At 37.0% G+C, this 12,262-nt stretch overlaps 1 protein-coding gene across 1 annotated transcript in view; it reads right to left on the reverse strand.

The window, feature by feature from the left end:
• Positions 1 to 12,262, reverse strand: part of ADK (adenosine kinase) — a gene marked incomplete at both ends in the record, with an annotated part of 297,697 nt that overhangs the window by 204,875 nt on the left and 80,560 nt on the right. Inside the window, one exon of the mRNA XM_082001891.1 lies at positions 10,353 to 10,431. Within this exon, the coding sequence (XP_081858017.1) occupies positions 10,353 to 10,431 (79 nt within the window). The remainder of the gene's footprint in view (positions 1 to 10,352; positions 10,432 to 12,262) is intronic.

Raw genomic sequence — 12,262 nt, forward strand, 5'->3', positions numbered from 1 at the left:
TCCCAGGAAGAGCCAACTGCTACCACTTATATAGTGCCTTCCGATTCCATGTGGGTGACTGATGTTTGATTACTCTGGAATATGGAAACAGTTTTTAATCATTTAAATAAATTACAATTTTGTATGGATGAACAGAGGCTGCATATGCACTCTGAAGCTCACTCAAACACACTGAGAAGGAGCGAGTTTCAAGGTTCTACCTGAACTGATTTAGGAGGAATCTAATTATACAACTCACTCTACTGTTTTTCTAAAGTGATTTCGGATGTGACATATTTCAAAGACATTCTTCCCAAAATCCTATTGATGTTGCTGGCCAGGGACAAGACCTGAAGAAATAAGTGGATATGGTTCTGGTGCATCAAACAGTCAAGTCCATGTGATGAGCAGCCAGCCACTTAATTCCATGCCAAAGTGATGCACATAAGGACATTTGTCTTGCAATGCTTAACAGTTACCATCTGTCTCATAACAAAGTCTGTTGTAGACTGACAATGGTGTAACTGAAACTGCCTCATTTTCCATTTTCAAGAAGACAAATTTAGAGACCTGGCATTGCAGAATCTGAAAAAATGCCACAGGCTCTTTGGACCTTCCTTTTCTGACCATCCTGGTGTTTGTTGAAACTATATTCCCAGGCCTATGAACATAGACAGAGAGTTGTACGCAGTTATTCCCGGTATGCAACCAGTACCAGTGTGCAGAAAAAAGCCTCGCTATCAGTAACCTTGAAATGTTAGGTCCTCCAGCACACTGCTTCTTCATTTACTTTCAACATCTGACCCATAACCACAGAAACAATGTATGGGCTTCCTTCACAAGCACAAAAAATCTTGAGAAGTACCTACCTTTGTAAGCTGCAGAAAATTTGCTTAGAATTTTGCAGAGTATGTCATAATGATAAAGTGGTTTTGTTGCTTTTTGGAACTGTTCCAGGTAGCTCTGAATAAGGCTTTGAAATTGATCTTAGGTACAGCAGAGTAAAAGGTCTAGCAATCTTCTCTAAGGCTTTAAAAAAAAAAATCTAGGCAGCTCTCAAATGTTACTGAATTTCTCTGATATCTGTACCAATCAGCTTAGGCATTACACCAGTTTCCCAAACTGTATGTTCTAATTCTGAAGAGGAAAGGCTGTCTATTCTGTCAGAAGCATGGAAACATCACTGTGGTGTTTGACATAGGCTAATTTGGAAATGCACATGAATGATAGAGTGCACTTGAGAGAATACATAACTTAGGAAATTGATGTCACTGGCATGTGACACTGTCCACCAGGACACTATCAATGGGACATAATCTTTGCCATAGTGGGAATAGTCTTTGGTGTATTTCCAGGGAGACAAACTTAAACAACAATTTTTGTCAGCACTGAGGAATGTTTTGTTATGTTGTTCATGAGACTGGCCACAGCACTGAGGATAGATGTTTAAGAGATTCAGTTTACTGGCTAGTAGCATATAAACTTTAGCAAGGTATAAATAAGAAAAATTTAGCTACAAGTCCTAACTCCTTCTCTGTTTTATCTTCTTTTACATTGAATAGGTTTGAGAAGCAGGTATAAGGACTGGCAGGACAGCACAGGGTGCCAGCATTGTCACTGACGGGAGACCACACTGGTGGAATGTTACACTGGTGTGGCACAGCAGAAACACACAGGAGCTGGCATAGAAGGAAACACATGCCTCAATTGTTTTCTGGCAGAGGGTGAGGCTATACCCCTATGTTTATTAAACCATACCAAACAGAAAATGGTTTGGAGAACTTTTTCATACTTTTTCTTGAAAGCTGGACTGAACTATTGAAAATATTGGAAACACATGTTTGCTGGGGCCACCAAGCCCAGCTGAGTAGGGGGATGTAATGAAGCTGCTTAAGGAATATCAAGCACAAGGCCAAAACTAACTCTGAAGAATTTAAGATCCTGACCCAAATGGTTCAGAAAGCACAGAGCCTACCTCTCTTAGAAAAAAACCAAACCTATTTCCTTTTGGTCAACAGAAAGATAAAGCTAAATGTTCTCCACTACACTAAGTAGGAGGAAAAAGTTGTTTAGGGGACTTGCTTGCACTTTCTAGGAGTGTATTCCAGAAACAGTTTTTGGAAAAAGTAAGTGTGCCATAAGTGAATTTAAGCACACAATAAGGAGAACAGAGAACATTTCTAGTTGATGGCATGATGGATTCCATAAAACAATGATAGGCCCTGCAAAGTTGCATCAACACCAAAAACAGAGAGTATGCTTGCGGTGACCTCCCCAATAACTTCCAATTATTAATTTATCTCTCTCACAATTATGCATATTCAATACATTCTGAGGCCTGCTCCCGAGCCAAACCTTTCTTCCTGCTATGCCTCAGTCCAATCAATTGTATAGAAGTAATCCAGAAATTTTCAGTAGTGATGAAAAGATTAAATTCATTAGCTATATGCCCATTTATATAGAATTAATAGGAAAGTAGCCTTCTATGATGGGGTTACAGTGTTGGTGAATAAGGGAAGAGCAACTGATATCATCTACCTGTACTTGTGTAAAGCTTTTGATACTTACTGTCTCTCATGACATCCTCATCTCTAAATTGGAGACACATGGATTTGATGGATGGACCACTCAGTGGATATGGAATTGGCTGGATGCTCGCACTCAAAGAGTTGTGGTCAATGGTTTGATGTCCAAGCGGAGACCAGCGATGAGTGGCATTCCTCAGGGATCGGTATGGGGACCAGTGCTCTTTAAGCATCTTTGTCGGCAACATGGACAGAGGGGTAGAGTGCACCCTCAGCAAGTTTGCTGATGACACCAAGCTGTGTGATGCAGTTGACATGCTGGAAGGAAGGGATGCCGTCCAGAGGGACCTTGACAGCCTCAAGAGGTTGGCCCGTGCGAACCTCATCAAGTTCAACAAGGCCAAGTGCAAGGTCTACATCTCGGTCGGGGCAATCCCAAGCACAAATACAGGATGGGTGGAGAATGAATTGAGAATAGCTCGGAGGAGAGGACTTGGGGGTGCTGGTTGATGAGAAGGTCAACATGACCCAGCAACGTGTGCTTACAGCCCAGAAAGCCAACTGTATCCTGGGCTGCTTTAAAAGCAGCATGGCCAGCAGATCAAGGGAAGTGATTCTGCCCCTCTACTCCACTCTGCTGAGACCCCACTTGAGTCCTGCGTTCAGCTCTGGGGACCCCAACATAAGAAGGACAGGAACCTGTTGGAGTGAATTCAGAGGAGATCCATGAAGGTGATCAGAGGGCTGGAGCACCTCTCTTAAGAAGACAGGCTGAGAGAGTCAGGGTTGTTCAGCCTGGAGAAGAAAAGGCTCCAGGGAGACCTTATAGCAGCCTTCCAGTTCCTGAAGGGGGCCTACAAGAAAGCTGGAGAGGAACTTTTTACAAGGGCATGTAGTGATAGGACGAGGGGCGATGGCTTTAAACTGAAAGAGGATAAAATTTACATTAGAAATGAGGAAGAAATTCTTCGCTATGAGGGTGATGAGGCACTGGAACAGGTTGCCCAAAGTAGCTGTGGATGCCCCATCTCTGGAAGTGTTCAAGGCCAGGCTGAATGGGGCTTTCAGCAACCTGGTCTAGTAGAAGGTGTCCCTGTCCATGGCAGGGGCGTAGAACTAGATGATCTTTAAGGTACCTTCCAACCCAAACCATGATTCTATGAAAGTGAGGAGGAAACAACTAAATGACTGAACACTGAAGAGCTAATGTGTGATGGACTTTGTAGATTACATACAATAAGTAATGTTTAGCCAAGGGTACTACTTGGCAAATACATACAAACTTAATTGTAAAAGCATGGAACCAATTGTAACAAAGGTAGTTATATGTCTACAAGATCACAGCTTATATTCTTTAAAGAATGCAGTTCTGCCTGCAAGTATTTTTCATAAATATTTAATTTTACAGACTATTTTTGGATTAAGCATGACATGACTCAGTAGATACATATGTTTAATATAAACTCAAGGTTTGGCTAATTACTCACATAACAAATAATAAAAATTTAAAACACATCTAAGCCTTCAGCACACATGATTTTTTATAAACAAGCATGAATCTGTTCATTTTTCAAAATTAAATTCTCAAACTTGTCAGTTTATTAGAATGCTAAAAAGCACAATCACTTTAGATTAACAGATCAAATTAGTAATCACTGAAGAATAAAAATAGGGATGAAGTTGCAAGCTCTTGAAATATAGGCTGATACTGGGAAAGTGTCATACTTCCCTGACATACAGAAGGCTATGGGACTCAAATGCTCAACATGATTTAGCATCATATTATTCTCTCTTAGTGTTATCCCTCATTTAAAAGTCAAGAGTAAATAAAAACTCACTCTAGTTTAAAGCCAAGCTTCTTTAAAGTGTCTAACAACAGTATGTAGGCTTTTTGCAAAAATCTTGCACAGCCACAAAAAAAAAGCTGATTAGATAGCAAGAGGTAGTCTGGAAAAAAAATGGGGAGTCATTACAATTTTCTGAGGTGTGTATTATGAAAACATTATTGTGAGGTCCCAAGAGAATCTATACGAAAGCCTACTGAGAATTGTAACATATGTTTTTGCCTTATCTGCCAGTCTTACAAATTCAACTTGAAATGTGTCAAGCTACCTTCTTCCAAGTTCACAAGGCATCACTAGTAATAAAACTTGTGTAATGAGAATTTCACAGTTCTTCTGAGGATGAATAAATGATATAGCACGCACTGACTGCTAAGGTAGATCCACAGCAAGAGCAGAATTGTTACAATGAAAATAAGCTATTAAGAAATTGAGCACAAACTAAGAGCACCCATTCTGAGGATGAAGAATGTGGCATTCTTTATGTGCACTTCCAGAAAAACAAGAATGAAAATATGCCGTTTGTTGCCAAGGTTGTGTTGTTTAAAATCCAAGTTATAAAATTCTATCAAGTTAGACATGAAATCCAGCACTTGAGTTAGAAAAATAAAGCTTCAAAGATGACTACTTGAAGTTCTAACCTCAGCACTCCGAAGTCAAAATAAACACTGATAAACGTAATGCAATATGGCCTGGGCAGCAATACTTGCCGTCTGTACATGTAAGGTAACTCTTTTAGATATTTTCAAGTCATGGGCCCTATTAAAAGATTCAAATGTTTTTTTCCTTCCAGATCAATGTCTGTTGTTAGACAAGGCACAGTCTTAATTAAAGTTACAGAAGGAAGCTGAGATGTAGTAAAATACTGTCTTCACAAATCTGAATTTAGTTTGTTGGCAGAACTCTAAAACAATACATTATTTATGAACTGCATGCAGTTACATGTATGCATATTTTATAGATTTAATATAATGGATCCAATCATTTGGAGGGATTGCAAGAGCTCAGATTAAAGCAAGATGTCACATATCATATTAGGTATGAAGCCAAAATTTAATGAGACAAGTAAAGGTCAGAGCAGCACACTGCAGTTTCAATTCGATACCCCCACGCTCCCCCTTATTCTTAAGCGTGCACCATGACTTCAACTTTAAACATAAAGCAAAAGGATAATTCTAATGTCAAAATCACTAAACCAAAGAGTAAAGTTAAACTTTAGTTTCTATTCCAGAAAGTAAATGACTGCAATTCAGTTCATCATCTCTAGTCCTCATTTTCCAAAATACTATCAAGCAATTTTCAGTGAATGGTGCCTGATTAATTAAAGCTTGAGCCAGATGACTTATTAACACTCCCTACTGGTGGGTTAAGAAAAAAAAATCCCAACAACTGTGTCTAAAAGTAACATAGCACCTCTAGAAGTGTATTACCTGCATTTTTACTGAAACTGGATTACAACTGTATTGTACTGCACTCAGGAAAGTTCTTCATCACTATTCCTCTTCCCATCTTGCCATTCTTTACGGTCTGTCTCTATTTTTCCACTCAGTACTAAAGTCTTAAATGAAAAATACATTTATTTCAATAAGACTTTTCCTTAAGGCCTTAGAAGTACTCAATCTGTTCTGGTTAGCCTTCTTTTCATTTCCAGATGAACAAATTTACATGCAAGAAAGATCAGAGTGGACAAGGAAAAGCAGATTGGTAAGGAAGAAACAAGGACAGGACAGCGAGGGATGCAGAATCAGAGCTACACTGGGATTTTTATACTGTTTTTCCTCTCTCCAGATTACTTATTTCTTGGCCTCTCCAGCAGTTTTGTCTTTTCCCTCACATGCTTTTCTGTCTCTACTTCTTCACTTCTTTCTGTCACTATTCCTCTCCTAATATGAATTATTATTTCCAAGACATAATTTGCTGTTAATTTAAACTCATTAAAGAATGACTAAACTATAATCTCATTTATTTTATCTTTTATCTTCTTATCTTTATTTTATCCATTTTTATGCCTGTTGCTGTCATTTCTGGAATACACCAAATCACCACCACTCCCTCCCCTTCATAACATGAGTTAGGTCGAGGCAAAATACTTTTGCCTTCCTCACTCTAAGATCAGTATATATATTCAAACAACTTTAATATCCCAGAGAACTTGAACATAAACATCCTATCTCACCGGGTTTAGTACTCCTCTTCATTACTTTTATATTGCTCTTGGTACTCCCTTTCACCATTTTCAGGTATTTAAAAAAAAAATATTACTATACTTATAAAAATGCTTAGATAATACACTTTTGAAAGTAAGAGTGTGATATTCCCGTGTTTCTGCCCCTTCATCATTTATCTTCAATTTTTAATCCAACGGTCTTCTGTATTTCTTTTGAGGCAGAAAAATTTTTCATTTGCTCCTTCCTTTCCTTTTACAGAGCTTTCCCTCTAACATATGTTTTGACTTTGCTTTCGCATTTCATTTTGCAAAAATCTGTCTTCTCCATTGTACATTAGAAGCATTTCTACAAAAAAGTCCTTTCTGTTGTCCCTGTCCCTTTTTCTTTTTCTGACCCTGCTGAGGTACCCTGTCCATATAATGCCCATTTTGGGAGTCAACATTCAGCTTTTTGATTGTCACAATGCTTTCCAACCATTGTTCACTGCTCCAGTGTGCCACACAGTCTACTTCCGCTCTGCTGTAAGACAATATTGAAAAAATACCAAGATTCCCTTTAGTACCTTACCTGCCAAATTCGTCCTCCAAGGCTGCACTTCAGATCTTTCCTTTCTGTTAACATGCTAGAAAAAAATAATCTAATTCTACTCTTCACAGCTTGACTGCAATTCTAGTTAAATCTTTGTAAACTTCTAACATCTTCCTTTCCATTACAGTTGATGCTGCTTTAAATTTTAGTTCCAAACCCCATGACTTAAGCTTCATTTGCTTCCCAGTTTTCTTCATAATTCAGAGCTTCTTCCTATTGCCTCTTTCTATGATTACCATCTCAAATTTCTCACACATGATAAATACAGTATTTCTAAGACTTCCCCCCCCCCCTTTTTTTTTTTTGAAGAAGTTGGCTTAGCTTTTTCAGGATTAGAGACACAGTCTTTCTTGAGTAGATCTCACTATCTTTACAGGCACAAAAGAAATATCCAAAATATATGAGCATGTATAACAGAAGTGATGATTACCATACACCATGTAAACAAACATACAACAGTTTAATTTTTCCTTTTTAAACACGTTCTATATTCTCAGTTACCCCACCAATTTTGCCTTTGCGTATTTTTTTCCAACATAGTGTTGTTCTTCTGACACTTAAAGCAGCAGACTATTTGAAACACACAATTCAATAACCCTATTTGTGTTGCTTCTTAAAGTCTTCCATTTTTTTAGTTCCAATCATTTTATTAATTGCTCTCCAACTTTCCTACTACACTCCTTAATAATACACTCTTTGCATTCAGAAATTAACTTTTAAAAAAGCAATTGCCAGACTTCAGAGGCCATTTGTTCATTTCCAACAATTCTACTCAAAAAGTTGTATTCCATTACAGTCAGGCTTCCAAGGATGCTTTTCTTTAACACATTTTTTTTTTCTCATCAACTTTTGAACAGTTGAAACAAACTTTTTTAGTTTGTATCTCTCAGCTTTTAGCATACTTTTTCAAGCTTTCCCCGTAAAGTAACACAAGTTGAGAAATTAATAAAAGCTGTATTCTTAGGACTTCTTCCCCACATGTCTTCTTGCAGAGAATCCACATTCACTTAGAGTGTGGCTACCTCATAGCTCTGAACTTGTTTATTGGTCCTTTACTTCTCAACCACCAGTCAGGCTTCCTGAATCAGTCTTTGCTTTCTCCTGTTACTTTCAACAATATACATTTAAGTTGTTCAGATCTAAGATTACTTACACACTTGTTCTTTCCAATATGCCAATGAATATTGCTGAAAAAAATTCTTCCAGAATTTCAAATTTAATTTTTGGTTTACATTTAAACTATTTTTTCCTATCCTCACATTTTTTTCTTCTGCTAAAGCTTACAGAACAGGAGCTTCTTTCAAGATTTACAGAATTATCTTTTCTCTTTCTCACCCCCCCATCCCTCTTTTTAAAGCCTCTCAGTGATGTTATGTTATTCATGCACAACTGTTTGAAGTTTCAATCTTATTTGAAACAAAAACTAGGAGATGACAACCCTTCTGGAGACAAATAAGATTCCAGATGGGAACTGAGGCTGAATGAGGCTCCCAACTCAGAGCCAAGGTAAAAGAAACCTTCACTGACAAAACCCAATCAGTATAAAAAAGGAACAGTTACATAGAAAGCACTACATTTCGTTTATTTAAATTTCATGTATTTCATTGACTCTATATAGGTTCTGTGTACTTCACTGTATAATTATTGAACAACACCTGGACTGATAGATTAAGAGACAGTTAAGTATGAGACATAGTTTGCTAATAAATTAGCTAGTGTCAAAGAGGTCACTTCAAGGAGAGATAGAAATAAAATCCTGGGCTCTTTGAACACTTCAAAGTTTAGAAACTCTGAGTCTACCACATGCATTTGCTTCTAAACCTCCTCAATCTAGATGTAGGAATGAAGCAGAATTTCATGCCTCTAAAATAATAAACAGTTGCAGAACTCCCTCCAAAATATTGACCTCTAATCAGCTGTCATGGAAGAGACACCACCTCTACACCATCCCCACAGGTCAAGCAACAGTCATACTGACACAGAATGAATCCAGTAACTTGAGCTCTCCTGATGAAGAGGGTTTTTTTAAGTATCAGAAGGAAAAAATTGGCTTGGCCACATAGTAAAAAAACCAAACCAAAACAAAAACAGCTCTGAAAGCTGTCTGTATTTAAAAACATAACCATTTCGGAATTACAGTGCTATATACAATAAAACTCATGCAACTTAGATTTCTCTCTTAGATTTCTTAGATTTTTATCACAAATATTTTCAAGACATTTGGGGTTTCAGAAAATGAAAACCTTAGTAAAGAAGCAGCAACTATTTTGTACAAAGGAGCAGCAATTATTACTATAATGAATTTTTCCTTTTTATTGGTGGGGGCAACCTTTGTTAAATTATAACTTAATTTCTTCCAAATGTGCATTTAATGCTATCTAGCAGTAAGTTTTAATTATACAGGAAGTCTGGAAGTTAATAACCCAGGATCATTAACAAAAAAGGTTATAAATACAGTTTGATTATTTTTATTTATAGAATCTGTACATCTATCACAATCTAAAAATATACACACCAGTATAAAGTATACGCTTAAGAGTATTGTGACAAAGGCATACTTTCGTTACAGAAAAGCTAATATACCTGAAACCCGATTCATCGTTGCTGTTATCCATCATACTCATAGCCAGAAACATTATCCTTGTATAAAAAAAAAGTTTTACATTTCAATCTTTTATGGACATATTTTCAAGTTCTTACAGGATAAATGTGGTTAGAATCACAGAACGGTGCAGTTTAGAAGGGACCTCTGCAGGTCTCTAGTCGAACCACCACCACTGAAAGCAGGCCCAGCCTCGAATTTAGATCTGGTTGCCCAAAGACTCATCCTGGCAAGTTATGAAAATCTGCAAGCACAGAGATTCAACATCTCTTCTGTTTAACCATTTTCATTGTGACTTTATTCTTCTCATTGGAAGATTCCTAACTGCAGCTACAGACCTTGTCCTTGCCTCTTATCCTTCTACCATAGACCTTTGACAAAAGCCAGGCTCAATTTTCCTTAAAACCCTCCCTTCCACTCCTAGGTACACTGCAGTTGTAACTATAACCTTAACAGGAAGTGTGTGGAAAAAATGAAGAGCACAACTTCAAAATAGATCATGTCAAAAACCACAAGAATAGTCTGAGCAACATAATCACAAGCACCCACTCAGTAAAAGTCATGACGAACACAGACAATAGAGAGCATCAAGTTAACTCAAACTCAACACTTCAAATTATCAATAATTGGTTTTTAAGGAAAAACAAACCTGGGCCACTTTAACGGAATTTTGAGTAGAACCACCAGCATGATATTCTACTTTGAACTTTTTCACAAGTTCTTCAAATCTGTTGGGAAAAAAAAAACACAAAACAGGTAGAGAAGAAAAAAGTTAAACTCTACTTTTTTTTTCAAAACAAGACACAAAGATTAGAAGTAGATGACATCATGTTATTTGAAAACAAGAAATTCAGATACATTAGCTGTTATACATGGTGCAAGCTGGGAACATCTATTTAGATTTTGTCCAAATTACAAAGCAAAGTGTGACATCAACTTGAATCCTTCACCTTAAAGTTGCAAGCGGAGTAAATAACAAAAAACCCACATTATCTGAAGCATAGGCTTGATTGCAATGAACTGTTCAATTGATAAAAACATATGCTTGAAGAAAAATTATATAAATCAAGACTTTGAGATACTTATTCCACTTCATTAAAGCTAGAAACAGAATGTAAAATTGAGAAGATTAAGGAGATCTGGTGTCTATTTCAAAATTAACTTGACCCAAACAATGGTGCTATATTTTAAATTTTCATTAAATAGTACGTTTTGACAGGTGAAGAACTTTCATGAACAAATCTACTAGTACGTGAGAAAAATCTGGTAACAGAAAAGCCAAGTGTCTCCAGATGAGCTTTCAAATCCTTCAAGTCACACTATTATGAAAACATAGCATTCTCTGGTAACATTCAGTAGTATATTATTACATTTGAACATTAAAACAAAAATTTAACCTTTTAACAGAAATATCTACCCTCACATTTCAGATCAAACTTTACGGTTAAGACCCAGATAGAAGTCTAGAAGACACTCTTCCTTGTCTATGATTACTATATCACAGTATACCGCAGCTTAAGAACCAGCCTTCTCTCTAGTCACAGGCTATAGAGAAGGGAAGTAGTGTCACAGAAAAGGGAACTAGAACGAGGGAGTTCTAGTCCAGCCTCTAGTGCAGGGAGGCTGTGCATAAATACTGCATCATGCCTTTAAATTCTACGCACGCTCTGAAATGAGTGGATTAAACAGCAGGATTAACAACCTCAGATGACATTAGACTCAGAAGGAAGCACTCCTGCAGGCAAGTTAAAATGTTTACTGTAAAGTCTGTTCATGCATTTGAGGTTCAAAATGACCTCAAGGTCAACCCTAATTAATAGCATAGACTTCCTTAAAGTCTATTAATTTTAGATGTTTACCATTAACAAATGAATCTTGCCCAGTCAGATATATTTCAACATATTTTATTGTACTCATCTTTAGCATCTTTTAAAACAGTGAAACATCTATTTTAGGCACAGTGAAAAATGAATGCTATCTGCCAACCCTACTCTTCCCTCTCCCCCTCACACCCCCAGTCTCCTCATAGTATGTAAACAATGGCTTTGAAGATAGATTTATCAAATAATGACTTGTTGGTTTAAAGCATTTTTATTTTCCATACCATGTTAATAAGAGCATTTTTATTTCTTTATTTCTACAGATCTTTCCATTTTAAATGCTTGAATAATGAGCTACTCACCCTGGCAAACTACCGATGGGCAGACAATTAGAAAGAACCAAGAATTAAATTACTACATATGTTTTTCACAGTTATCCACACTACTAATTATCCACCAATTCTATGTCAAGCAATTGAAAGCTGAAATGATAGCAAGTAGCTGAGAGCAGGAAATAACAAAACACAACAGGTCTCCTAACAATTGCTTCTCAAGCAAAGACGGTCATGAAACCAATTAAGTATTCTGGCAATATTTTTTCTTTAACTTAATTAGCATTTTACCTGTTCAATCAATTTGAGTGCGTACTGCCCAAATCACATGGTTATTTTTGTATTCTTGTATGTCTACAAGCATGCCAATTGATATTTTAATTTCTTTACCTTAAGGCATCTATTGT

This window comes from Phaethon aethereus (genome assembly GCF_964289735.1).
Source record: "Phaethon aethereus genome assembly, chromosome: 7".
NCBI classification, from domain to species: Eukaryota; Metazoa; Chordata; class Aves; order Phaethontiformes; family Phaethontidae; genus Phaethon; species Phaethon aethereus.